This window comes from Pleurodeles waltl, chromosome 10, assembly GCF_031143425.1.
Source record: "Pleurodeles waltl isolate 20211129_DDA chromosome 10, aPleWal1.hap1.20221129, whole genome shotgun sequence".
NCBI lineage: Eukaryota > Metazoa > Chordata > Amphibia > Caudata > Salamandridae > Pleurodeles > Pleurodeles waltl.
Window position 1 is genome coordinate 476,877,500 of NC_090449.1, and position 22,393 is coordinate 476,899,892.

At 53.0% G+C, this 22,393-nt stretch overlaps 1 protein-coding gene across 2 annotated transcripts in view; it reads left to right on the forward strand.

Annotated features, from left to right (window-relative positions):
* The window catches only part of NOS3 (nitric oxide synthase 3), a 780,913-nt gene that overhangs the window by 318,427 nt on the left and 440,093 nt on the right, over positions 1 to 22,393 (forward strand). For both annotated transcript variants that reach the window (XM_069210763.1, XM_069210764.1), the window contains exon 5: positions 6,841 to 6,932. In XM_069210763.1, coding sequence (XP_069066864.1) covers positions 6,841 to 6,932 — 92 coding nt within the window. The remainder of the gene's footprint in view (positions 1 to 6,840; positions 6,933 to 22,393) is intronic.

Consider the following 22,393-nt stretch of genomic DNA (forward strand, 5'->3'; position numbering starts at 1 on the left):
GTGTTGAAACAAGAAGAGGAGACGGCGTTGATCTGTTTGGACATGGTGAGAGCAGAGTCGAGGACGAAGCCGAGGTTTCGTGCGTGGCTGGCTGGGGTGGGTGGGGGTCCGAGGGCGGTGTCGTTCCAGGCCGAGGGGGTGCATCCGAGGATGAGGACTTCCGTCTTGTCGGAGTTGAGCTTCAGGCGGCTGTTGCTCATCCACTCGGCGATGGATTTTAGTCCCTCGTGGAGGTTGGTTTTGGCGGTGAGCGGTTCTTTGGTCAGGGAGAGGACGAGCTGGGTGTCGTCGGCGTAGGAGATGATGCTGAGGTTGTGATGACGGGCCAGTTGTGCGAGGGGGGCCATGTAGACGTTGAACAACGTTGGGTTAAGAGAGGAGCCTTGGGGGACGCCGCAGATGAGGTTGGTGGCTTTGGAGCGGAAGGGTGAGAGTCGGACTCTCTGGGTTCTGTCGGAGAGGAAGGATGAGATCCAGTTGAGGGCTTTGTCTTGGATGCCGGCTTCGTGGAGACGGGTTAGCAGGGTGCGGTGGCAGACTGTGTCGAAAGCGGCTGATAGGTCGAGGAGGATGAGGGCTGAGGTTTCGCCGTTGTCCATTTGTTGTCTGATGTCATCTGTGGTGGCGAGGAGTGCGGTCTCAGTGCTGTGGTTTCGTCTGAATCCAGATTGTGAGGGGTCTAGGATGGAGTTGTCTTCTAGGAAGTGGGCGAGCTGTGCGTTGACGATCTTCTCGATGACCTTCGCTGGAAAAGGGAGGAGAGAGATCGGTCGGAAGTTTTTGAGATCGTTGGGGTCAGCCTTGGGTTTCTTGTGGAGGGGTTGGATTTCTGCGTGCTTCCAGCTGTCCGGGAAGGTGGCGGTGTTGAAGGAGAGGTTGATGATCTTGCGGAGTTTGGGGGCGATGGTGGCGTCGGCTTTGTTGAATACGTGATGTGGGCACGGGTCCGTGGGAGAGCCTGAGTGGATGGAATTCATGGTTGTTAGGGTTTCAGCGTCGTCTACTTGGGTCCAGGTGGTGAGGCGGCAGGCGTGGGAGGAGTCGTCGGGGGTGGGGTCTGGCGGAGGTGCGGTGTTGAAGCTGTCGTGGATGGCTGCGATTTTCTGGTGGAGAGATCGTCGCAGAGTTTCTGGGAGGGAGGGACGTCGTTGACGTTGGCGTTAGGGTTGGAGAGTTCCTTCACGATGCAGAACAGTTCTTTGCAGTCGTGGGCGTTGTTGTTGAGGCGTTCTGTGAAGTGGGCGCGCTTGGCGAGTCGGATCTGTTGGTGGTGTTCACGGTTGGCGTCCTTGAAGGTAGCAAGGTTGTCGGGTGTGCGCTCGAGGATCCATTTCTTCTTGAGTTTCTGGCAGGTGCGTTTGGAGGTGGTCAGTTCGTCTGTGAACCAGGCTGTTTTTTTCTTTTCTTGGTTGGCGGTGGGTTTCTTGAGTGGGGCTAAGGTGTTGGCGCAGTTGAGGATCCATTGATGGAGGTTGATGGCGGCGGTGCTCGGGTCGGTGGGTTCGGGTGGTGGGTATTTGGCGAGTGTGCTGGTTAGTTGGTCTTCAGTGACTTTTCCCCAGCGGCGGTTAGGCGGTAGAGGGATGCGGTGGTGTTCGGTGTTTTTCTTGAAGGTGAAGTGGACGCAGTGATGGTCGGTCCAGTGGAGTTCGGAGGTGTGGCTGAAAGAGATGTGGTTGCTTGAGGTGAAGAGTGGGTCAAGCGTGTGTCCGGCGATGTGGGTGGGGGTGTTGACCAGTTGACGGAGTCCGAGGTTGAGGAGGTTGGTGGTCAGTGATGTGGTGTTGGCGTCGTTGTTGTTTTCCAGGTGGAAGTTTAGATCTCCCAGGAGGATGTAGTCTGGAGAGGCGAGGGCGTGGGTGCTTGCGAGGTCGGAGACGGTGTCGCTGAAGGGGGCTCTTGAGGGGTCCTGGAGGGCGGTATATGAGGGTTCCTCTGAGGGTAGTGTTGGGGTCCGTGTGAATCTGGAAGTGGAGGTGTTCGGCTGTCTTGAGGGTGTCGTCCTATTGGGTGTGGATCTTGAGGGTAGATTTGTGGGCGATGGCTATCCCTCCGCCGATTCCGTTGGTGCGATCTCTTCTGGTGATCTTGTATCCGTCAGGTATGGCGATGGCGATGTCAGGGGCCGAAGAGTCGTTCCACCAGGTTTCGGTCAGGAAGGCCACGTCTGGGGCGGTAGTGTCGAGCAAGTCCCAGAGCTCGATGGCGTGTTTTCGTGCGGAGCGTGTGTTGAGGAGGATGCAGTGCAGGTGGTTTGTGTTGGTTGTTGCTGGCTTCGTTGTTCTGTTGCAGGAGAAGTTGCAGGTGCGGCAGGAAAAAGGTCCTTTGGTGTGCTTCGGGGTGGCCAGGAAGCACTCTGTGGAGGGGCCAGGGTTGAGGGCGAGGAGTTCGCGGGCCGAGTATCGGAGGCAGGGGTTGCGGGGGACGTGAGGACCAGTGGGGGTGGTGCTGGGCGCGGTCCAGGCGCGGACGGGCGCAGACGGGCTTGCCTCTGGCGCGCCTCTGGCGCGCCAGCGGCGCGGACGCGCAGCGCCAGCCATTAAGAGGGGAGGGGGGAGGGAGGAGCAGCTGGGAGGCGGGAGGCGGGAGGGAGCGGCGAATGGGGGCGCGAGGGGGGCGGGGCCGCAGGGAGGCAGCGGCAGGGAGCGGAGAGCAAGGGGGAGCGCACAAGGGGCGAAAACACGAAGGCACAAAAAGTCGAGCAAAATACAGTCACAATATGAGAACAATCAGAGAAATACACTAACGGCACAGTATACAATCGGGGAAACAGCAATCAGAGGGGCACAACGGGGGCAGAAGCGCAGGAGGCGAGGCGCTTGAAAAACAGTAAAAACGCACTACAGGGCGGCGAAAAGTGGCACAATCAGAAGGGGCACGGCGGGGGCAGAAGCGCAAGAGGCAAGGCGCTGAAAATAGAAAAACACTTACAGGACGGCGGAAAAACGGCACACGGGTCAAGTGAAGCCTCGAACACGCTAGCAGCAGCGTGGGCGGGGGTCAGAGGCAGGAGACAGCAGGTTGGTGCTGCGGACGTGGGGGGCGAGCTCAGGACCTAAAACAGGTCAGAGGTCGCTCACTCGCGACGCGCAGCGCCAGCCATTAAGAAGGGAGGGGGGAGGGAGGAGCAGCTGGGAGGCGGGAGGCGGGAGGGAGCGGCGAATGGGGGCGCGAGGGGGGCGGGGCCGCAGGGAGGCAGCGGCAGGGAGCGGAGAGCAAGGGGGAGCACACAAGGGGCGAAAACACGAAGGCACAAAAAGTCGAGCAAAATACAGTCACAATATGAGAACAATCAGAGAAATACACTAATGGCACAGTATACAATCGGGGAAACAGCAATCAGGGGGGCACAACGGGGGCAGAAGCGCAGGAGGCGAGGCGCTTGAAAAACAGTAAAAACGCACTACAGGGCGGCGGAAAGTGGCACAATCAGAAGGGGCACGGCGGGGGCAGAAGCGCAAGAGGCAAGGCGATGAAAATAGAAAAACACTTACAGGACGGCGGAAAAACGGCACACGGGTCAAGTGAAGCCTCGAACACGCTAGCAGCAGCGTGGGCGGGGGTCAGAGGCAGGAGACAGCAGGTTGGTGCTGCGGACGTGGGGGCGAGCTCAGGACCTAAAACAGGTCAGAGGTCGCTCACTCGCGACGCGCAGCGCCAGCCATTAAGAAGGGAGGGGGGAGGGAGGAGCAGCTGGGAGGCGGGAGGTGGGAGGGAGCGGCGAATGGGGGCGCGAGGGGGGCGGGCCGCAGGGAGGCAGCGGCAGGGAGCGGAGAGCAAGGGGGAGCGCACAAGGGGCGAAAACACGAAGGCACAAAAAGTCGAGCAAAATACAGTCACAATATGAGAACAATCAGAGAAATACACTAATGGCACAGTATACAATCGGGGAAACAGCAATCAGAGGGGCACAACGGGGGCAGAAGCGCAGGAGGCGAGGCGCTTGAAAAACAGTAAAAACGCACTACAGGGCGGCGAAAAGTGGCACAATCAGAAGGGGCACGGCGGGTGCAGAAGCGCAAGAGGCAAGGCGCTGAAAATAGAAAAACACTTACAGGACGGCGGAAAAACGGCACACGGGTCAAGTGAAGCCTCGAACACGCTAGCAGCAGCGTGGGCGGGGGTCAGAGGCAGGAGACAGCAGGTTGGTGCTGCGGACGTGGGGGGCGAGCTCAGGACCTAAAACAGGTCAGAGGTCGCTCACTCGCGACGCGCAGCGCCAGCCATTAAGAAGGGAGAGGGGAGGGAGGAGCAGCTGGGAGGCGGGAGGGAGCGGCGAATGGGGGCGCGAGGGGGGCGGGGCCGCAGGGAGGCAGCGGCAGGGAGCGGAGAGCAAGGGGGAAAGCACAAGGGGCGAAAACACGAAGGCACAAAAAGTCGAGCAAAATACAGTCGCAATATGAGAACAATCAGAGAAATACACTAATGGCACAGTATACAATCGGGGAAACAGCAATCAGAGGGGCACAACGGGGGCAGAAGCGCAGGAGGCGAGGCGCTTGAAAAACAGTAAAAACGCACTACAGGGCGGCGAAAAGTGGCACAATCAGAAGGGGCACGGCGGGGGCAGAAGCGCAAGAGGCAAGGCGCTGAAAATAGAAAAACACTTACAGGACGGCGGAAAAACGGCACACGGGTCAAGTGAAGCCTCGAACACGCTAGCAGCAGCGTGGGCCGGGGTCAGAGGCAGGAGACAGCAGGTTGGTGCTGCGGACGTGGGGGGCAAGCTCAGGACCTAAAACAGGTCAGAGGTCGCTCACTCGCGACGCGCAGCGCCAGCCATTAAGAAGGGAGGGGGAGGGAGGAGCAGCTGGGAGGCGGGAGGTGGGAGGGAGCGGCGAATGGGGGCGCGAGGGGGGCAGGGCCGCAGGGAGGCAGCGGCAGGGAGCGGAGAGCAAGGGGGAGCGCACAAGGGGCAAAAACACGAAGGCACAAAAAGTCGAGCAAAATACAGTCACAACATGAGAACAATCAGAGAAATACACTAATGGCACAGTATACAATCGGGGAAACAGCAATCAGAGGGGCACAACGGGGGCAGAAGCGCAGGAGGCGAGGCGCTTGGAAAACAGTAAAAACGCACTGCAGGGCGGCGAAAAGTGGCACAATCAGAAGGGGCACGGCAGGGGCAGAAGCGCAAGAGGCAAGGCGCTGAAAATAGAAAAACACTTACAGGACGGCGGAAAAACGGCACACGGGTCAAGTGAAGCCTCGAACACGCTAGCAGCAGCGTGGGCGGGGGTCAGAGGCAGGAGACAGCAGGTTGGTGCTGCGGACGTGGGGGGCGAGCTCAGGACCTAAAACAGGTCAGAGGTCGCTCACTCGCGACGCGCAGCGCCAGCCATTAAGAAGGGAGGGGGGAGGGAGGAGCAGCTGGGAGGCGGGAGGTGGGAGGGAGCGGCGAATGGGGGCACGAGGGGGGCGGGGCCGCAGGGAGGCAGCGGCAGGGAGCGGAGAGCAAGGGGGAGCGCACAAGGGGTGAAAACACGAAGGCACAAAAAGTCGAGCAAAATACAGTCACAATATGAGAACAATCAGAGAAATACACTAATGGCACAGTATACAATCGGGGAAACAGCAATCAGAGGGGCACAACGGGGGCAGAAGCGCAGGAGGCGAGGCGCTTGAAAAACAGTAAAAACGCACTACAGGGCGGCGAAAAGTGGCACAATCAGAAGAGGCACGGCGGGGGCAGAAGCGCAAGAGGCAAGGCGCTGAAAATAGAAAAACACTTACAGGACGGCGGAAAAACGGCACACGGGTCAAGTGAAGCCTCGAACACGCTAGCAGCAGCGTGGGCGGGGGTCAGAGGCAGGAGACAGCAGGTTGGTGCTGCGGACGTGGGGGGCGAGCTCAGGACCTAAAACAGGTCAGAGGTCGCTCCTTCATAAATTAAGTCATTTATCCGAGTAAATGCGGTTCACAAATTACTTTGTGAGTCTGAGTCCAGCCCTTCAATCAATCAATCAGCAGATTTGTAGAGCATGACTAGTCACCCGCTAGGGTCTCAACTGTAGCTTCAAACTGTGGCTATCCTAACACATTTGATGTGCATTGGTTGCTTTTGATGTTAATGTTTACACGTGTTGTTAGGTACTCAATTGAGAGTATTCATGACCAGTCCCAAGTTTTAGTCCATCATGAGATGGCCGCAGATCCCCGTGCATTTTGGGGTGGGGGGTGTTCTGAGCTGTATGCAGACTTAGCTTGTGTCTTACTCCGCAAGTGAATCTGATTGTTCTTGAGTGCTCAGAACATTTGGTAATCCGTATAAGGTCCGCTCCTATCTGGTGGTCCATTACAATGACTCTAGAACTTTCTGTCTGTTGGCGATCGCCCGTTCTGCCAGAAATTCGGTCTAGAATTGAGAAGCGAAACAATGTTTATAATGAAGAACATTTGTACACAAGGAATATGGAGAAGGAGAGGAAGTTTTTTAAAGTTTTAAATTAATCATAAGAGCGATATATTCTAATTTGCTGATTGTTTTAGATTTGGAAGACTTGGATGTGGAATACTGATTGTATATATTCGTTATGTATTTGCTCCAAATTGATTTTCTTCTTTTTAAGCCTCTAGTAAAATTTTCAATAGGAAGATCATTGTTTTTTAACTGTTTGGATTAGAAAAACAAAATAAAATAAATATTTTTTTAAATGAGATGGCCTCACAAGTGTGTGCATGCTTTAATGGATAGTTAACGGTAATGGATACTCTCAAAAGTGTGGTAATAAATAGTAGTGCGAGCTTGTAGCCGTGTTGTTTAGCAATCAAGTTAGTGGGTAAGCGTTTCTCGAGCTCACCACTAAATTTATACAATTTTGTGTGCTCAAATTACAGGTGTTCGATGCTCGAGATTGCACATCAGCCCAAGAAATGTTCACCTACATCTGTACCCACATCAAATATGCAACCAACAAGGGAAACATAAGGTATTGTACATTTATCAGAGTATTGCATCTCCAGGCACATATTTTCCTACTGTGCACTGTCCTCTATCTGGCATCAGCAGCTACCTGTTCCCACTGTTTCATCTACTAGTGCCTGGCATTTCAATGCACGTGCTCCTACAGTGTGCAGTATTTATTGGTGAATATCGCCAGGTACACCCTCATGCATTGTATGCACAGCCATCATGACTGCTAGCTGCACATATTCCCTCATGCGGAAGATTGGCGGAACACCAGGAGTAGGTGCCCAGCCATCTCTCATCTGCTTCAGTGCGACCATGGCTTCGCCTTGCCCTTCTGACTCGTGTTGGTGTCTGTCTCCTGACGTTTTCCTGTTAGCTTCTTGTTCTTCCCCTGACTTGGTAACTACTTTTTCTTACTATGCCATCTATTCTGTCTACCCCTGACTCTGTTTAACTGCTCCTTTTTGCACCCTTTGTTCCTGTCAGTTTGCCAATTTTTGTGTCCTTTGCCCTTCTAACTACTCTGTTTTTCATCTTGGTCTCTTGACAGTTTTTGCCTCCAACTTGCTCAACCAATCGCATTTTTCCACCTTACCGCTCCAGCCTGACTTTACCGCTCTCCCTGCTGGACTTTCCTGCTCTTGCTGAGCCTACCCCCTATGTTCCTCCTATTCTACAAGGCCCTAATTATTGGACTGAGCAGCAGAGGCACCTAGCGGATGTGCCATTTGCAGGCCCATTGACGCCCGTCCTTGCCTGGCCACTCCCAGCACCAGTGAGCCTGGTCCAAACACCTCCCATAGCTACACCACTGACAAACTCCATCTGCTCAACCCTGTGTACCACCACAAACGCTGCTGCCAAGCTGTACCTCAGTCCACACTGGGCCCACAGCACTAAACATGCACCCTGCACAGAAATACCTTCTCACATGCATGCTATTTGTTATGGATCAAATCTGTTTATTATTTTCAAGTTATTAACATGTCAAGTAAAACACTTCACAATAAGACAATCACAATGCAGCGATACTAGTCTGGAAGTGTGGGGGTAGACCATAGCAATCCACACCCGGTCAACCATGTCCAAATAGGCCACCTCCTCACCTCCTCTATGTACTCCCACCCCTTAGGGGTCACCCATCATCATGTGCTGCATTGTGAAGCAATCTCCATGCATGGTAATATACAACATAGAAATGATTAGTAAAACACCAACATTGTTTCCCTGAAATGGCCTGCCATACAGCAATCACTCGAATCCCCCGCCCTACCCCTGCATGGTCTCGGTTCTCCCAGGAATCCCTCCCGCAAACACACTCCGAAAAGCTCAGGTCAAACCCAGCACTCTCAAGTAAGCCGGGCATGTCAACTCCGTGAACTCAGTGGATAAGATCTGCAAGAATGGTTGCCACAGGTCCCTGAAATCACCGCCCTGCTGCTGTGAGGTCAGAGTAAGCTTCTCCATAGCGAGAATGAACCACAGCTTATGAAGCCATGATGTAAATGTCGGAATCCTATCAGTACCCCACATTGCTAGCATCAGCTGCAACGCCGCATTGAGGGCCAGGGCCATCTGCCGCCCTTTCAATGATCTCAGGGGAAAGGTGAGTGGGTTGGGCAGGCCCAACAAGATATACGATGGGAATCTGGGGATCTGAGTTCCAAACGCTGCATCAATAGTGTCTATAACACTCTCCCAGTATCTATGAAGTTTGGGGCAATGCCAGAGTAAGTGCACAAGCGTACCCCCCACCCCCACACCCCCTCCAACAGAGGCTCGACTTAGTGGAATCCCAAGCGTGAATCCTTGCTGGGGTGAAGTACCAATAGGAGGCCACCTTATATGCTGTCTTTGTGCCTGCAGCGTTGTAAGCCGTGTGGTGTGTCCTATAAAAGATGCTATCCCAATCTTCGTCAGACAGTTCCCTTTCCAGTTCCCTCTACCATCGCAACTGACCTTTAGATTTAGGCGGACGACCCTCCCCCTGCAATATTCCATAAAGCTCAGAGATCACCCGTTTATCATCCTTCTTCACTAGGAGCCATTTTTCAAACGGCGTTAGCGGCCTCTCAATTAATGCTCTATTAGCTGGCAACAGGGCCCAATGCCGTATTTAATAGTACATCATCCTGTCTGCCTCTGTTGAGCCATATGTCTCCCTCATCTGGTCAAAGGAGATCACCCCCTGCTCATCAAAAAGACACCCCACCCTTTTACAGCCCCCTTCATACCATCGGCGCAACGCTTCCACTTGTAAGCCCGGTCCAAAGTCAGGATTCGCACCCAGAGGGGTCATTGGGGATGGGAACGTCGTCAGTCCCAATCGACCAGCCACCATGTCCCATACACGCAACGTTACTTCGGTAATCGGGGATGAATAAAGACCACTCGCCCTGTGCCGGAGTCGGAGCCAGGGCTCCTTCCATATATGGGAGCCCGCCACCGCTTGGTCCATGAAGCACCAATGTTTCTCAGTAGACGGGCGACTCCACTCTAGTAACAAACGCAACTGCGCTGCCTGAAAATATCGTAAGAGGCAGGGAACCGCCAATCCCCCCATCCCCTTGGGGCGGTACAGAACCCGACGTGTAAGACGCGTCACTCTACCCTCCCAAATGAATCTCAAAACCGCTGTTTGAAGGGTTGCAATCGTCCGGGCGGAGGCGTCAAGGGAAGCGCCTGGAACACATATAGAACACGTGGTAGGATAGTCATCTTCACCGCCGCCACCCTTCCCAACCAAGACAGCTTAAGTCTCCCCCAGGTCTCCAGACCTCGCTGCACCTCCCGAACCAATTTCGTGTAGTTCAGAGTCGCCGTTCTAACAACGGAAGGTGCCAAATCAATCCCCAAATAAGGAAGTCGCGAGGACGACCATATAAAATGGAATCGGGCCCTCAGGTCACTTTCATGCTCAGCGCTAATAAATCGACTCAGGGCCTGTGACTTCTGCATATTCATCCGGAATCCCGAGACCCGGTCAAATTCATCAAGTATCCCCATTAGCGCAGGCAGCGAAGTCGCGGGCTCCGCCAAGGTAAGAATCACGTCGTCCGCATACAGGGAAATGAGATGTTCATTGCCCCCGAATTTCACACCAGTGATCTGAGGACTATCACGCAGCCGCTGCGCTAGGGGCTCCATATAGAGCGCAAACAATAGAGGTGAGAGCGGACACCCCTGCCGAGTCCCTCGTTGGATTGAGAACAGCAATGATAGCGTCCCATTGACCCAGTCCGCAGCCCAAGGCGCCTGGTAGATACAGCGGATCCATGCCATAAAGCCCTGGCCAAACCCAAAGCGTTCAAGCACCCTGAACAGATATGGCCAATGGACTCTATCGAACGCCTTTTCGGCGTCAATAGAAAGGAAAAGCGCCTCCCTGCGTGAACGATCCGTTTTGTCCAGCAGATGAAGCAATCGCTTTGTATTATCGCTACACTGTCTGTGCGGTATAAAACCCGCTTGGTCAGGATCCACAAGGCCCGGCATGTAGTAATTAAGGCGATGAGCAAGTATTCCTGTAAATAATTTGGCATCAATATTCAAGAGCGAGATCGGCCTATAGGAGGCGCAATCCTCGGGGTCTTTCCCCGGCTTAGGAATAACCACAATAGTGGCATCCAACATACTGGCTGTTAGAACTCCCATCGCTCGGAAGGAGTTGAAAAGCCGCACTAGTATCGGTACAAGTTCCACACAAAAAAGGTCTTAGAAAAAAGAGCCGTGAAACCATCCGGACCAGGGGACTTCCCCACCTGCAAACGCGAGATTGCTGATATAACCTCTTCCGGCCTTACAGGTTGATCTAGTTTAGTAGCCTCCCTCTCGCCTAGGGGAGTGATTGCTATACCCTCTAGAAATGCATCAGGAACCACATTACCCTGATCATCAGCCTCATACAATCCCCGATAAAACTCTGTGAACGCCTCCGCAATTCAGTCGCTCGTTCGTGCTTCCGCTCCCGAGGGAGAACGGACCAGCTTTATCGTCAATGATGCGCGTTGCGTTTGTAACCGGTGTGCCAAAACCTTCCCACATCTATTACTCCCAATATAATACTTGTGCTTAAGACGTGCCACTGCATACTCTGCCCTGTCCCAATCTAGCCGTTTCAGCTGCTTCCTTACCTTCTCCAGCTCCCGCCAGACTCTAGGGGCACCCGTATGTTTATGGGAGTGTTCCAGTACTGCCACCCTCTGTTCCAGCTCCTCCCTCATCAATCTCCTTGCTTTATTATCCCTAGCAGACAACAACATCACCTCACCTCTCACCACTGCCTTCAGTGCCTCCCACAGCGTCGCCAAGCAGGTGCTCCCATCGTCATTAAAACTAAGGTAGTCCGCTATTGCACGTCGGATCGACTCCACTGTTGCGACATTCTGAATCATCGAGTCCCTGAATCGCCACCCCGACGCCCCCACCCGCTCCATGGTCATAGCAACTTCTACAGTGACCAGGGCATGGTCCGATAGGGCCCGAGGGTCAATCGCCGACTCCCTAACTCAGGAAAGGAACTCTTGCGAAGCCAAGAAGAGGTCAAGCCGAGCATATGTCTTGGTCGCTGCTGAGTAAAAGGAATAATCCCTAAGCGTGCCCTTCTCCACACATCCTCCAAGCCACACTCAACCAGCCACTGGCGGCCAGCCGCTGTCAAGTACCCGGTCTGCCCATGGCGGTGACCGGAACGGTCCAGATCACCATCCATCACCAGGTTAAAATCGCCCCCCACCAAAATGGCACCATCCGGCGAGTGCAGCAGCGGGGTCAGAGCCTGCTTCAGGAAGACTTCCTGCTGGGTATTAGGAGCATATAGGGAAGCAATAGTAAAAGAAAAGGCCCCCAACCTCATCCTTATGGCCAAAAGCCTGCCTTGCACCTCATGCAATTTTGCCACCACTTCCCCGGGGAATGAGCGCACTAATAATATCGCAACCCTTACATGCTTCGAGGAAGCTGAAGACCAGAATTGCCTAGGGAACCACTTAGAACGCATGCAGTAGATGTCCTTCTGCACAAGGTGTGCCTCCTGCAAGAGGCAGATATGACTCCCGACCTCTCTAGGGCCGAAAGGATGGCTAACCTCTTAGTTGGACTATTAAGCCCCCGGACATTCAAGCTTATGAATTTAATAGTCATACCTCAAGATGAATAAGGCGGTTAAGAAGGGAGAAACTACACGGGAGAACCACACCCCAGACTGGACCATCAAGCACTGCAAACACCGGGGCCAGAACACACCTCCACACAAAAGCCAGCATCGCAGGGAAACACGCCAACATACAACCAGTACGCACAACAGGTGCTCACAACCAAAAAGTCCTCGCACATCCATCTCCACGAGGTAAAGTCTCCACAGGGCTGTAGAACCACTCAAGTTCATCGAACCAGGTCCATCGCCCCCGCGGCCCCGGCCCCTCTTCAGCGGCCACCGGGCCGAAAATAGTGCGACCATCAGCAGTCCATCTCTCCTTGGCCACCGCTCCCCTAGGCATTAGTTCCAGTGGCCACGCTGCTCAAGACAGATTCCCGCTCCAACCTCAGCTCCGAAGCCGTAGGGCATTGTAGTTTCCTCCTTTTCTCCTTCCGCCGCCAACGTGGGCGATCCCCGCCAGCCAAGCCCACCTTTTTGCTCTAATCCTGCCTGGGATCCTCCAGGCCCAAGATCCGACTGGCCTCCGATATGGACCTCACCTGGCGAAGCTGATCCTCCCACCGGAAGACAAGGCAGAACGGATGGCCCCAGGAGTAAGACACTTCATGCACTCGCAGGTGCTCCGTAATGGGCTTAAATTCTCTCCGCCTCTGCAAGGTCCGTACAGAGAGGTCCTGGAATAATTGTAGCTCATGACCTCTGAAATGTACCTGCTGAAGGTTGCGGGCCCGCTGCAAGATACTCTCTTTAAGCCCATAGTTGTGGACACAGGCTAAAATGTCCGGTGGTCGGTCTCCAGCCCCACCGACACGGCCCACTCGATGAACTCTGTCCAAGGTAATCTCCTGGGTCTCATCCAGGCCAAGTAATGAGCGAAACAGGCCCACCACGTAGTCTCCAATGTCCTCCTACTCAGCCTCCATCGGGACCCCTCTGATACGGATATTATGTCTCCTCGAGCGATTTTCTAAATCCTCCACCGCTATCTGGAGGAGGTCCTGCTGCTTCCGGATGCGGACGACCTCCTGCTGCAGGCCCGCCACTTCCTCGCCACAAGAGATCTCGCCGTCCTCCATCTGTGCTACTCGCTCCCCCAGGGACGTAACCTCACCTCGCAGCTCTCTCACCTCTTGAAAAATGTCCCTACGAAGATCCTGGATATCACTCCAGAGCGATTCAAACAAGGAAGTTAGGAAGCCCTTTGTGACCGGGGAGCTCTCGTCCAGCTCCGTCTCTGCCCGCATCTCTGGGGACTTCGTCGCCGGTGGTTCCTCAACCGCACCACCCGGTGCCAGGCGGGCCCCGGTCAACATTTCTCTAACTGATCGCTCCCGCTTAGATTTGGACACCGCCATGGCATGTGCGTGTTATCACAATCTTACAGGCTGCCCTCCTGGGGCCCTTCTCAGGATCCCTCTGGGACCTGACCACCAGAAGCCCCTTGTGCCCAGGACCGCAACTGGCCTTGCGCTCTTGTGCTTCCTCTTGCCAATCGTCGCCCTACTGTCGCCAGAACCATCACCTAGGGGCCCAGTCCTGCCCCTCAGCCCTGCGTCTTCTTACTTCAAAATCAGAGCGACCCAATGCACCCTTGTATCGCTGCCGCCACCTCCAGGCCTCACGTCGATCAAGGAAAGTCCAGCTGGGGGGGGCGCCTCCACCCGACCCTCAGGAAAAGCCCAGCATGCAGGGCGCCTCCATCTCACGAGGCTCCCACGACTCTTAGCTCCTCAGGCCCCGGCGCTGCCCTCACCACATCCTGGGCCCAGCGCCGCCCTCCTGGGCCTCCACCTCCGCGGCTCCACCTCCAAGGGAGCAGCCGGATCAGGGCCCGCCATGCGGCTCGGTCCGCTGCAAGGAGCACTCGGCAGCCTCGGGCGCAGGCCGAGGCCGGCCGCTCCTCGTCCGGGCTTCGCGGTACCGCCTGTTCCCAGGTCTCCACTGGGCACCGTCAGGTCCGTGGCATCGCTCACCGTCCCTGGGGGTCTTGGGCCAACCCCCTGCTGGGCCGCGCGTCAGTGTTCTGGGGCCAGGGCGGCGGAGCTCGGACGAACACGTCCACTCACGCCGCCATCTTGGCCACGCCCCCATGCTCCTTGTTAGACTTGGCATCATTGGTGTGGTCTCCCCTAACTTTTGGCCTCTGCTTCTCAGGTTGTTTCTGTGTGCTGGACTCTGTTTTTGATGTTTTGTTTGCTCTGGATACTTTACCACTGCTGACCAGTGCTAAAGTGTAAGTGTTCCATGTAAAACTTATATGTGTAAATTGGCTTTTCCATGATTGGCATATTTGATTTACTAGTAAGTCCCTAGTAAAGTGTCCTAGGGGTGCCCAGGGCCTGTATACCAAATGCTACTAGTGGACCTGCAGCACTGGCCATGCCATCCACACTAGTAGCCCTGTAATCATGGCTCAGACCTGCCAATGCAGTGTCTGTGTGTGCAGTTTTAAACTGCCAATTCGACCCACTTGCCAGGCCTACATCTTTCCTTTTCTACATGTAAGGCACCCCTAAGGTAGGCCCTAGGTAGCCCCATGGGCAGGGTGCAGTGTATGTTAAAGGTGGGGCATGCACTGATGTGTTTTACATGTCCTAACAGTGAAATACTGCTAAATTCAGTTTTCACTGTTGCAAGGCCTATCTCTCTCATAGGTTAATATGGGAGCTGCCTTTAAATATTATTAAAGCACAGATTCCCTTTGGGAGCAGATAGAAATTTGGAGTTTAGAGTGTCTGAACTCACAATTTGAGAATACATCTTTTAGTGAAGTTGGGTTTTAGATTGTTAGTTTGAAAATGCCACTTTTCGAAAGTAGGCATTTACTTGCTTAAACCATTCTGTGACTCTGTCTGTTTGTGGATTGCCTGTCTGGCTCAGTTTGACAGTTGGGCTGTTTGTGAATATCCTCTAAACAGTGACACAAAGGTAGCTGGGGTGTAGACTACATAGCCTGATGAGCCATCTGGGCTGGAGGGGAGGAGTGGTCACTTACACCTGAATGGGCAGTGCCTGCCTTCACACAATGCAGTCTCTAACACCCTGGTGTGTGTCTGGGGTCTGGCCTGGGCAAGGCAGGATTTTGTAAACAACAGAGACTTCTCTTTGAAGTAGGCCTACTTCAAAGGCAGAAAGGTGTAGAAGTATTGGAACCAACACCTCTGAAAATCAGATTACTTCTGGAACCAAGAGGAACCTCTGCCTAGGAGAACAGCTGAAGAGCTGGAGGAGGAGTACTGCCCCTCTGCCTGTGACTGTGCCTACTGGGTTGGCCTGCAGTAGCTGCTTCTGCCTGAAAGAGGACAAAGACTGACTTTTGTGTGACTTCCCGCTGGTGAAGAATCTCCAAGGGCTTGAACTGAGCCTGCCTCCTGTTGTTGAAGTCTCAGGGACATCAAAGACTTCTCTCTGCCAGCACCTGGACTCTCTGCGGAGACTACTGCCCTGCTAAGTGGTGCCCTAACCTGACTCTGGGCCGTCGAAAGGTGAAGCTGGTGGAAAAGGACAGAAATCCACGAACAGACCATCGTGTGGGGAAAACTTTAGACACACCATCTGCAACGTGGCTGATAAACAACGCGCCACCAGCCTCACGGCTAAAATCAATGCTCCGCCTGCATTGTGGCTGGAGGATTGACGCATCGTGGCTGGAGAAACGACACACAACACCCGCTAGCAGGTGCTGATAACAATGAAAGCCCCACGCAGCATTGTTTCCTGACACCATGCGACCGGATTTCAACACAACATCGCTGGGTGTGAAAAATCAATGCAAAGCATGCCCGGGCCTGAGGTGCCCGTTTAGGAGTTGACGCATCGCTCTCTTGCGGAAGAGAAGAAATGACGCACGCAGACCCGACTGGAAAAGGAACAACGCACGTTCACGCTTGTGAATGAGAAATCGACGCATTGCTGTTTTTTCTCAACACACACTCGCCCGTGCGGCTTTATTTTTTAAGCTAACCAGGTACTTTGTGTAACAACGGTATTCTCACTGTTTTCTAACAATTAAGACTCTTATTTTTTTTAAAATTCATATCTCGACTTGTGTTATGTTGGATTTTTGTCTTTTTGGTCCTGTTTGATTTAATAAATATTACCTATTTTTCCAAACTGGTGTGGTGTCAATTTTGTAGTGTTGTCACTGTATTACTGTGTGTGTTGGTACAAATACTTTACACATGGCTTCTGAAGTTAAGCCTGCCTGCTCGTGGCAAGCTACCAAGGGGGTGGGCATGGGTTAACTGAGGGTGATTCTCCTTTACACTGACTAGAGTGAGGGTCCTTGCTTGGACAGGGGGTAACCTGACTGCCAGCCAAAGACCTAATTTCTTACATTGGTGATCAGCGGTTTGGATTGGACTTGTATTTGTACTTGACATACAGTGATTAAGTATACACTACTGTTCTCAGTGCAGACCACATACTATTGTCTTTGTGATTTTGCTTTTTCTCTTTTTGGACTTTTTTCCTGCTTCCATATTTTTGGTGACCTCTTGATTTTTTGGAAATACTGATTGGGAAACTGGAGAGTTACACAGTGGCTCAGCTGAAGCAGTTTTGTAAGGATCTTGCCTGTCCCATTAAGGGCTCCACCAGGAAGGAGGAGCTGCATAAGGCACTGAGGGCCTGGGTGACAGCCAAGGAGGCTGAGGGGCACACAGAGGATGGGGTAAGGAGGTGCAAAATGTTGAGGATGTAATAGTAGATGTACCTGTTCTGCCTCGGGGGAGGGCCTCCAGGGCAGATAGCAGTGTGTCCACCGAGGGCCTTACTCCTGAAGAGTTGCAGGTCAGACAGGCAGTGAGGGAATACCAACTGGAGCTAGAGAAGCTCAGGTTCAAAATGTAGAGGGAGAGGGAAGAGAGAAGGATGGCCATTGAGGAGAAGAAGATACTTCTAGCTCATGAGCTTAGCTTGAGGGAGCTGGATCAAAGGAGCCAGTCTAGTAGAGATGGTGGCAGTAGTACCTCAGTGCAGCCAGAGAGGTGGGTACACATTCCTAAAGATCTGATGAAGGATTACATAAGGGAGGGTGGAATGTATTTGTGGTTTAAGGGTTATGAGTCTGCTCTCCACATAAACTTGGTCCCCGAAACACATTGGGGGTGGGTCTGTGGAAGCACTTTGAGGTAGAGGGGAGGGAGACCCTGACATCCTTAGGGGATCCCCAGGGGCTCACCTACACTATCATGGAGGACCCCCTACTCACAAGGTATGGTCTGACCCCTGAGCAGTATAAGGACAAGTTTAGGTCCTACAAAAAGAAAGAATCCCAAACTTGGCTATGTGTTGACTCCTTTTGCAGGTCACTGGATGGTTGGGTGAAGGGCAGTAAGGTAACAACCTTTGAGGGGCTGTACAATTTGATTGCTTGGGAGCATTTGTATAGTCCTAGTTTTCCAGAGCTGCGTCAGCACCAGATTGACAGCAAGCTGACTGACCCCAGGAAGCTTGCACAGGAAGCGGACTGTTGGGAGAACACCAGGGTCCAAAAGAGGTTTGGGGGAGACCTTGCCAGGGGTGGGCAGGGTCCCCATCAGAATAAGTGGGGGGAAGGGTAAACAGGGGGAGTTCTCTAAGGGGCCCCAACCTAGTTCCAAGGGTAAGGAATCCCAAACCCAAGCAGAAATGAAACCATGGGTCTCTACAGGGAAACCTGCTGAGAAGGGTCCCTGCAAGTGCTTTGCATGTGATCAGGAGGGTCACATCAGGTGGAACCCCAAATGTTCCATGTGGACACCGGCACCCACTGGTGCTCAGTCACAGGTTTTGGCCAGTGTAGCGCTTAGGAAGGAGTTGGTTCCAGGTGGGTGGGAGCCAGCTGAGATGACCCTTGTTTCACTAGGGGACAGTGAGATGGTCCAGAGAACCCTAGTGACTGAAACATTAAAAAGTACAGGCAGTGGGTGACCATCAATGGACAGAGGGTGGAGGCTCTGAGAGACACAGGAGCCAGTGTGACTACAGTGAGGAGTCACCTGGTGTCTGAAGAGCAGATAGGTCGCTGTGTACTTCACTAAGTAGTTGCAGTGGACAACTCAGAGCACCTGTGCAGAGTGGCAAAGGTTCCCTTTGAATGGGGGGGTTTCATGTTCCTTGAAAGTAGGTGTGAGTCCAACCATGCCTGTGGATTGTTTGCTTGGCAATGACCTGGAGGATTCCCTTGGAATGAGGTGGAACGCAGGTCAAACTTGGAGATATTGGGTCTGCCTGGGTGGGTGGGTGGGTGTGTCTACCTGGTCCATGGCACCCTGTGAGCCTGAAAGAGTGGCCCAGGTGTCTGCCAGAAGGAGGAAGGGCAGGGGGTGAAGGAAACCGGTTCCAACAGTTCGCACAGTCCAGGAGGAGGCTGAACCTGAGGTGGAGGCCCTGAAGCCTACAGGGGAACAGGTGGCTGACCTGGGTGGGGGATGAGCTGTCATAGTGGCAGCAGGAAGGGGGGCTCACCAGGGAGGCATTCTGTGAGGCACAGAAAGTATGCCCTACTCTGGAGGGCTGCGGCAGCAGGCTGCAGACCAGGCATCTGGCAGGGAGCCTGGATCACATTTGATTTACTGGGAGGATAGCCTTCTACATAGGGATCCTAAGGTTCCTGTGCCTTGGTCAGCTGGTGGTACCCCAGTGCTTCAGAGCCTTCCTGCTCGGTCTGGCTCATGATGTGCCTTTAGCTGGTTATTTGGGGCAGGACAAGAACTTTGAGTGGCTTGTCACCCACTTTTACTGGCCCCAAATGCGCAGGCACTCGCAAGCTCACTGTATGTCTTGCCAAACTTGTCAGGCAAGTGGCAAGAGTGGGGGGAAGTGCAAGGCTCTCTGCCCACCTTTTCCTGTAGTTAGTACCCCCTTTGAAATGGTTGGTATTGACATTATGGGGCCTCTGGATCCCAAGACAGCCATGGGCAACAGGTTTATCCTGGTCTTGGTGGACCATGCCACCCGGTACCCAGAAGCTATTCCTTTCAGCTCAATAATTGCCCCTGTGGTGGGACGTGCATTGATGGGTCTTTTTACTCGCATGGGGTTCCCCAGGGAAGAGGTATCTGATAGGGGTACCAACTTCATATCAAGATATATGAAGTCTCTGTGGAGGGAGTGTGGGTTAACGTATAAGTTTGCCACTTCCTACCAGCCCCAAAGCAATGGTCTGGTTGAGAGGTTCAACCGCACCTTGAAGGGCATGATTATGGGCCTGTCAGAGCCTTTGAGGCATAAGTGGTAGGTCCTTTTGCTCTGCCTTCTGTTCGCCTACTGAGAGGTGCCTCAAAAAGGGTTTGGATTTGGTCCTTTTGAGCTTTTGTATGGCCCCCCTGTCAGGGGACCTTTGAGTCTGGTAAAGGAGGCTTTGGAGAAAGCCCCCAGTAAACCCCCCCCAGGATGTATTCAGTTACATGCTGACTCTTAGAAACCAGACTGCCCACTTCAGGGGTTTCGCATAAGAGAACCTAGGGCAAGCCAGGAGGATATGAAACGCTGGTATGACCTGAATGCCAGGCTGATCGAGTTTCAGCCTGGCCAGAAAGTGTGAGTGATGGTGCCAGTGGAGCGTAGGGCACTCCAGGACAAGTGGATTGGGCCATTTGAGGTGGAGGAGTGCTAGAGTGAAGTCACCTACCTGGTGGACTAGTGGAATCCCAGGAACCCCTTGAGGGTCCTGCATGTGAACCGCCTCACGCCACACTTTGAGCGAACTGAGTTAACAATGCTCCTAGCAACAGCTGATTGGGTGGAGGAAGAGAGTGAGCCTCCTTCTGATCTCCTGCTTGCTAAGGAGAAGGATGGATCTGTGGTGGGTGTGAACCGCTCCTCCTCCCTGACCCCAGGACAACAGAGGGACTGTCGCCAGGTGTTGGGTCAGTTTGCCTTCCTGTTCTCCTTGATCCCGGGGATCACACACTTGTGTACACATGATGTGAACACTAGGGATAGTCCTCCTGTTAAACATAAAGTTTCCAGAGTGACTGACAAGGTTAGGGCGAACATCAAAGATGAAGTTTCTAAGATGTTAGAATTAGGGGTTATTGAGTTTTCCAGTAGCCCTTGGGCCAACCCTGGGGTCTTGGTCCCAAAAACTGCTGCTCCTGGTACCACTCCAGAACTCCGGTTCTGTGTGGACTACAGGGGTCACAATGCGGTCACTAAGACTGACGCTCACCCCATCCCCCAAGCTGATGAGGGGCTGCAAAATACCTACCTTTGATCTTACCTCTGGGTATTAGCAGATTGCCCTAACTTAGGGGGCTAAGGAGAGGCCTGCATTCTCCACACCAGATGGGCACTACCAGTTTAGAGTGATGCCCTTTGGGATGAGGAAAGCCCCTGCCACCTTTCAGAGGTTGGTCAATCAGGTGTTGGCTGGGCTGGATGATTTCAGTGCAGCCTACCTGGATAACATTGCTGTATCCATCTTGACTTGGGAGGAGCACTTACAGCAACTCTGTAAAGTGTTGGAGGCCCTGCAAAAGGCAGGCCTCACTATTAAGGCAAGTAAGTGCCAAATAGGGCAGGGTTCTGTGGTGTACTTGGGACACCAGGTGGGGAGTGGCCAGGTAGCACCCCTACAACCACAAATTGATACCATTCTGGCTTGCAAGCCTCCCAATACCCAGACTGAAGTGAGAGCCTTTTTAGATCTCACTAGATACTATAGGAGGTTTGTCAAGTGGTATGGCACTATTGTTGCTCCCTTGACTGAGTTGACTTCCAAAAAGCAGCCAAGAAATGTGATCTGGACTGAGTCTTGTCAGACAGCATTTGATGCCCTGAAGGCAGCCATGTGCACGGAACTTGTGCTGAAGGCACTTGACTATTCCAAGCAATTTGTTGTGCAAACAGACGCCTCAGAGCATGGTATTGGAGCAGTACTCTCGCAGCTTAATGAAGAGGGCCTAGATCAACCTGTAACCTGCATTAGCAGGAGGTTACTTCCCAGGGAATGTAGGTGGAGTGCAATTGAGCGTGAAGCTTTTGCTGTGGTCTGGGCATTGAAGAAACTAAGACCCTACTTGTTTGAGAGTCACTTCTGGGTTCAGAGAGACTACAGGCTCCTCAGATGGTTGATGCATATAAGGGGTGAGAATCCCAAATTGTTGAGGTGGTCAATCTCCCTACAGGGAATGGACTTTACAGTGGAACACCACCCAGCACAGAACACTCCAATGTTGATGGTCTGTCCAGATTCTTCTGCATTAGTGATGAGAACTCCCATGAGGTTGGGTAGTTGCTCACCAATTTCAGCTGGGGGGGACCCGTGTTAGACATGGCATCATTGATGTGGTCTCCCTGACCTTTTTGCCTCTGTTTCCCAGGTTGTTTCTGTGTGCTGGATTCTGTTTTTGCTGTTTTGTTTGCCCTTGGCACTTCGCCACTGCTGACCAGTGCAAGTGTAAGTGTTCCCTGTATAAATTATCTGTGTAAATTTGCTTATCCATGATTGCCATATTTGATTTACTATTAAGTCCCTATTAAAGTGCCCTAGAGGTACCCAGGGCCTGTATATCAAATGCTACTAGTGAGCCTGTAGCACTGGTTGTGCCATCCACATTAGTAGCCCTGTAACCATGGCTCAGACCTGCCTCTGCAGTGTCTGTATGTACAGTTTTAAACTGTCAATTTGACTTGGCAAGTGCACTCACTTGCCAGGCTTAAACCTTCTCTTTGTCTACATATAAGGCACCCCTAAGGTAGGCCCTAGGTAGCCCCATGGGCAGGGTGAAGTGTATGTTCAAGGTGGGACATGTACTGTTGTGTTGTACATGTCCTAGCAGTGAAATACTGCTAAATTCAGTTTTCACTGTTGCAAGGCCTATCTCACTCATAGGTTAACATGGGAGCTGCCTTTAAATATTATTAAAGTTTAGATTCCCTTTGGGAGCAGATAGAAATATGGAGTTTAGGGTCTCTGAACAGACAATTTGAAAAAACATATTTTAGTGAAGTTGTTTTTAGATTGTTAGTTTGAAAATGCCACTTTTAGAAAGTAGGCATTTTCTTGCTTAAACCATTCTGTGACTCTGCCTGTTTGTGGATTGCCTGTCTGGGTCAGTTTGACAGTTGGGCTGTTTGTGAATCTCCTCTAGACAGTGACACAAAGGGAGCTGGGGTGTAGCCTGCATATCCTGTGGAGCCATCTGGGCTGGAGGGAAAGGGAGAATTGGTGACTTACACCTGAATGGGCTGTGCCTGCCCTCACACAATGCAGCTCCAACCCCCTGGAGTGTGTCTGGGGCCTGGCCTGGGCAAGGCATGATCTTGTAAACAACAGAGACTTATCTTTGAAGTAGGCCTACTTCAAAGGCAGAAAGGGGTATAAGTATTGGACC